Here is a 6,307-nt window from a genome sequence, read left to right on the forward strand (position 1 = left end):
TGGATCGCAATCGACACGCTGCAGTTTGGTCCGACTCTCCTTCATCACCACTAGAAAACCGTTACAGTATCAACCTTTACTGTGCATTATCAGTAGAATTCCCAGTATAATACCCTGTACATTGTAATGGCTGTATCAACCTTTACTGTGCATTATCAGTAGAATTCCCAGTATAATACCCTGTACATTGTAATGACTGTATCAACCTTTACTGTGCATTATCAGTAGAATTCCCAGTATAATACCCTGTACATTGTAATGACTGTATCATGTGTTGTATTCTCTTCAGATCATCAGCACCCTGTTGCTGGCCATCACATTATTTGGACATGGGTACTTCCACCAATCAGAAGAAGTAATTCTGTTTTTTTATAGCTCCTATTACATTTACTAATTATATCATATCGATTTCATTATAATACTGCTGTGTCCATCTAGCCTGGTCCCAGATCTGTTTGTGCTGTCTTTCCAACTCCTACAGTGTTTAGCATGACAACAACCATAGAAGTTGGTTATACAGCATAAACAGATCTGAGACCAGGCTAGAATCCAGCAGTATCATTGTAATATTATGATTATAAACCCACAGTTGCCATATCATTAGTCTGGCTTGTCTTCCTATGCATAGATAGAGGATATTCTGCCTGGGATAGTAGTTCTGTATGTCCTAGAAGCAGCAACCCTGGTCCTGTCAATCTTTGGTGTCTATGGCGCTCGCAAGGAGAAGAAATGGGCTGTGGTTTTGGTAAGCCTGCCGAGACCTGTCTCAAAGTGTTAGCCTGATCCCAGATCTGTTGGTTTTGTCTTGGATAATTATCATAAGTGTTGGCTATATAGCACAAACAGGTCTGGGATCTGGCTACCGACTTGACTTCTCTGCTGCAAACTGTTCCTTTCTGATAGGTAATGGCATGCCATACAACTCAACTGAAACCAGCCAACACTTTCCCCATGACATGTTTCCCTTAAAGTGTGATACGTTTGAATGAACCTTAAGTAGTGATTTCGCTTGACAACTCCAATATGTGTGTGTAGTTTTCTGTAGGTATGTCATTGGCCAGCCTATACCTGTTTGTGGAGTGCGTGAATGGATATCAAAGCAAACACGAGGTACAGTAGTCTATATATATATATATATATATACATACACAGGTAACTGTCAAAATAAAGGAAACACGAGGTACAGTAGTCTATATATATATATATACATACACAGGTAACTGTCAAAATAAAGGAAACACGAGGTACAGTAGTCTATATATATATATATATATATATACATACACAGGTAACTGTCAAAATAAAGGAAACACGAGGTACAGTAGTCTATATATATATATATATATATACATACACAGGTAACTGTCAAAATAAAGGAAACACTTACATAAACTGTCTTAATAGGGTGTGAAATTGTGTCACTTCTCTTGCGTTCTGTGCAAGCAGAGTCAGGGTATATGCAGCAGTTTGGGCCGCCTGGATCGTTGTGAACTGTGTGAAGACCATTTCTTACTAACAAAGACCGTAATTAATTTGCCAGAATTTTACATAATTATGACATAACATTGAAGGTTGTGCAATGTAACAGCAATATTTAGACTTAGGGATGCCACCCGTTTGAAAAAATATGGAACGGTTCCGTATTTCACTGAAAGAATAAACGTTTTGTTTTCTAAATGATAGTTTCCGGATTTGACCATTAATTACCTAAGGCTCGTATTTCTGTGTGTTTCTTATATTATAATTAAGTCTATGATTTGATATTTGATAGAGCAGTTTGACTGAGCGGTGGTAGGCAGCAGCAGGCTTGTAGGCATTCATTCAAATAGCACTTTCTTGCGTTTGCCAGCAGCTCTTCGCTGTGCTTCAAGCATTGCGCTGTTTATAACTTCAAGCTTAACCAACTCCCAAGATTAGACTGGCAATACTATAGTGCCTATAAGAACATCCAATAGTCAAAGGTATATGAAATACAAATGGTAGAGAGAGAAATAGTCCTATAATTCCTATACTAACTACAACCTAAAACGTCTTACCTGGGAATATTGAAGACTCATGTTAAAAAGAACCACCAGCTTTCATATGTTCTCATGTTCTGAGCAAAGAACTTAAACGTTAGCTTTTTTTTACATGGCACATATTTCCCTTTTACTTTCTTCTCCAACACTGTGTTTTTGCATTATTTAAACCAAATTGAACATGTTTCATTATTTATTTGAGACTAAATTGATTTTATTTATGTATTATATTAAGTTAAAATAAAAGTGTTAATTCAGTATTGTTGTAATTGTCATTATTACAAATATATATATAAAAATCGTCCGATTAATCGGTATTGGCTTTTTTTGGTCCTCCAATTATCGGTATCGGCGTTGATAAATCATAATCAGTCAACCTGTAGTTCTTTCAGGGCCTTCGAGGTATCTGCTTGGGGGGGATATACATGGCTGTGACTTTCATTCAACCTTGAGGCAATGTTTATTTGCTGTTCTGGTAAAAATATATTTGAGAAGTTCTTGTATGATGGTGCAATGCATCTGATTCTTGATAATTCAATGTCTGTATCTGTCCTTTTCAAATTCAGAGCTGATTATAGGTTTCAGCTGTGACTATAACACTCAATGTTAACTTGATTCATTTCAAGATGGAGGAGTTAACCAGAGAGGAACATCTAGCGATGATGCCTCTGAGTGGAGCGAATCAAACTGATTTAGAAGGGCTATACAACATGCAGACTAACGTAAGTCATTTAATGCTTCTTATGGTCTCTGCTTGTGCCGATTAAAGTCCCAGGGTGCCAATTCAATGTCCCAGGGTGCCAATTCAATGTCCCAGGGTGCCAATTCAATGTCCCAGGGTGCCGATTCAATGTCCCAGGGTGCCGATTCAATGTCCCAGGGTGCCAATTCAATGTCCCAGAGTGCCAATTCACAGTCCCAGAGTGCCAATTCACAGTCCCAGAGTGCCAATTCACAGTCCCAGAGTGCCAATTCACAGTCCCAGAGTGCCAATTCACAGTCCCAGAGTGCCAATTCACAGTCCCAGAGTGCCAATTCACAGTCCCAGAGTGCCAATTCACAGTCCCAGAGTGCCAATTCACAGTCTCAGAGTGCCAATTCACAGTCCCAGAGTGCCAATTCACAGTCCCAGAGTGCCAATTCACAGTCCCAGAGTGCCAATTCAATGTCCCAGAGTGCCAATTCACAGTCCCAGAGTGCCAATTCACAGTCCCAGGGTGCCAATTCAATGTCCCAGAGTGCCAATTCAATGTCCCAGAGTGCCAATTCAATGTCCCAGAGTGCCAATTCACAGTCCCAGAGTGCCAATTCACAGTCCCAGAGTGCCAATTCACAGTCCCAGAGTGCCAATTCACAGTCCCAGAGTGCCAATTCACAGTCCCAGAGTGCCAATTCACAGTCCCAGAGTGCCAATTCACAGTCCCAGAGTGCCAATTCACAGTCCCAGCGTGCCAATTCACAGTCCCAGGGTGCCAATTCAAAGTCCCAGGGTGCCAATTTAAAGTACCAGGGTGCCAATTCACAGTCCCAGGGTGCCAATTCAAAGTCACAGGGTGCCAATTCACAGTCCCAGAGTGCCAATTCACAGTCCCAGGGTGCCAATTCACAGTCCCAGGGTGCCAATTCACAGTCCCAGGGTGCCAATTCAGTCCCAGGGTGCCGTTTCGATGTGTGTGTGTCTTTAGGACCAGTTTTCCTTATTATGTAAATCTAGGCCTGGACTAAAAGCACTTTCATTGGAGATTTCTCCATGTAGGGTTCTTTCAGGACTAGGCCTTAACTATACCTGGTAAATCATGTTTTTAAAATGTCTGTTGTGCTGTTGTTCTGTTTCCTTCACTTTCAGTTAAAATGCTGTGGGCTCGTACAAGGCTACCAAGACTGGGGCACAGACATCCCCCTCTCCTGTCTCTGTTCTGATGAGGACTCAACAGACTTTACATGTGTGAGTCTGCTGCGTTAAATAAGTTAACTTGTTGCTGTTATGTGTTTGATGAGGAGGATGGGTTTCAATGTGTCCGTCTGTTAAATAAATTATCACTCAAATATGAAAATGGAAATCTCTTGTCTTTTGGTAAGAGCAATACATTTTTTATTCTATCTTTTAAAATGTGTTTTTAAAACAAAATGTAAAAAAGAGACGATAAGGACAGTGACAAGACGACCATAAATAAACTGAGGAAGATGTACATGACAATACTGTAAAAGACCAACAGAAACCATAGAACACATTTGGACCAGACACATAATGGATGCCATGCTGCAGCCTAGTAAGAAATCATGCAGCTAAAGTAAAGCACTGTTGTAAATCATGTCACATTCTATTTCAGGTTGCTCCTGGTAACAATACAAGATTTGTTATTCACTATCCCAACAGTGATCTGTCTGAGGATGATGACCACAAGGGATTAATGGATGAACACATGCTGGTATATAAAGAGGTACAATCATGTCATTCCACTACACCAGGGATGGGCAACTGGCGGCCATTTTGAAGGCCCTCAGATCAATTAGGCCATGCCAGAAAATATTTTTTAGATTGCTAAATTTGTTTACCAGTCAGCTATCTAAACCTGTTATCATGGTGGAATTACCGCCCATGGAGTCCCCATTGATGTTGTTAGTCAGTCTCACTCTCATGTCATCTTAAAAACTGCATACATTTCTCACCACCCTATGGCAAAATGTGTAGAATTGCAGCAAACTTGCTTTAAAACGGCAAGATTTTCTCTACACCCCATGTCAAAATGGGTCGAAAAAATTTTAAATGTAAAAAAATTCTCTCTGCTGTCAAGAAGGTGCAACTAAAAAGTTTATTTTTTACTTTTGCGCAAAATGTCTTGCAGTGCTCATTGATACAATAAACAGCTACATGTAATACAGAGTGGATACTCTTGTTTTTTACAAACTCTTTGTTTTTCGTTTTCAGCCATGTCTTCCCATCTTAATCTCTTTCGTGGGCTATGACATCATCCTGATAATAGGAACATTAGTAGCACTTAAAGTATTATGGGTATGTATTTCATATCTATGTCTGTACTATTTAACCATTTCAGGGTTGGGGTCCATTCAGTTTTTTAAATTCAATAAATAGAAAGTCAATTCCCAAATTGAAAATGTTTCATGTGTATTTTTCAATTCAGGAAGTGAATTTCAATTACCTGAATTGAAAACTTCAGTAGTATTTGTTTATTATAATTATTACCGATGTGGCAGCTAAAAGCTGAATTGCAGTACACAGTACATACAAGTAAACAAGAACAATTAAAACATCTGAAAGTCAGGATGCTAACTGAAGGATGGATGAATCGACCCCAACACTGTACCATAGTGATTTTTACCGTACCTTTTGAGTGTAGGCCTATTAGATTGAACCATCATCTATCACACTCAGCATCTGGTCACCTGCTCCGTCAATCCTGACTGAACCGTTACTGTGTGTCTGGTCCTCAGGATGTTGGAGTTGTCCTGGCCATCACAATACTCTGCCAGATGAGAAGAAAGGTTGATGTGCCACCTGTGATCTTCACCTCTCAACCACCTCAATACAGGGAGCTGTGTGACACAGCAGAGAGTGTCTGAAATGAAATGGTCCTCTTATGAAGGAGACTCAATGCACTAGCCTGAGTGCCAGTCTGTTTGTGCCATCATGACAGCTCCGGTCACTCATTTGTGTCAAGCCAAACATGAAAATGGGTGACAAAGAGTTGACTTGGCAATGACAGATCTGGCACGATGGCCTTTATTTAACTAGGCAAGTCAGTTACGAACAACTTCTTATTTACAATGACGGCCTACTGGGGAACAGTGGGTTAAACTGCCTTGTTCAGGGGCAGAACGACAGTTGGCATTGGCAAGACCACAAACACCACAAACAGATCTGGGATCAGGTTAGCAATGCACTCATATTATGTACATACTCATAACACACATGAAAGGACAACTCAGGACATTATTAGACATTAGACATCTCTACTGTGTTATCCAAAGTGTTACTGTTCAACCATTTAACCATTGTAGTGCCTCAGTGTTGGTTACAGTGTCTTAAATAAAGGGACAAGCATCTTTTAACATTATGGTCCTTCTGTTTTCGACAACCATTTCTTCCAATGACTTTTGTCCTCTCCCCATCCTTATTTCATTTTCTGCCTTTATCTTTTCCTCCCACTCTCTCCTCACATTCTCCTCTCTCTTCCTCCTCTTTCTTCCTCTTTTCAGTCTACTTGGCTCTATCAGATTCTACACCCATTAAAATCTTACCACTATTCCACTACTTGGCCCTATCAGAG

At 40.1% G+C, this 6,307-nt stretch overlaps 1 protein-coding gene across 2 annotated transcripts; it reads left to right on the forward strand.

Annotated features, from left to right (window-relative positions):
- Window positions 1-289: 289 nt before the first annotated feature.
- Window positions 290-6,089, forward strand: LOC112240886 (tetraspanin-8-like; the record flags this gene model as incomplete). 2 transcript variants are annotated; one of them, XM_042315520.1, is given in 8 exon segments in its annotated part: window positions 290-355; window positions 629-745; window positions 1,036-1,110; window positions 2,645-2,740; window positions 3,865-3,963; window positions 4,349-4,459; window positions 4,948-5,031; window positions 5,472-6,089. In XM_042315520.1, coding segments are annotated over 8 exon segments (777 nt in total), but the record flags the coding sequence as incomplete, so codon positions are not given.
- Between the last annotated feature and the right edge of the window lie 218 nt (window positions 6,090-6,307).

The sequence above is a fragment of the Oncorhynchus tshawytscha genome, unplaced genomic scaffold (genome assembly GCF_018296145.1).
Source record: "Oncorhynchus tshawytscha isolate Ot180627B unplaced genomic scaffold, Otsh_v2.0 Un_contig_6710_pilon_pilon, whole genome shotgun sequence".
In the NCBI taxonomy this organism is placed as follows: Eukaryota; Metazoa; Chordata; class Actinopteri; order Salmoniformes; family Salmonidae; genus Oncorhynchus; species Oncorhynchus tshawytscha.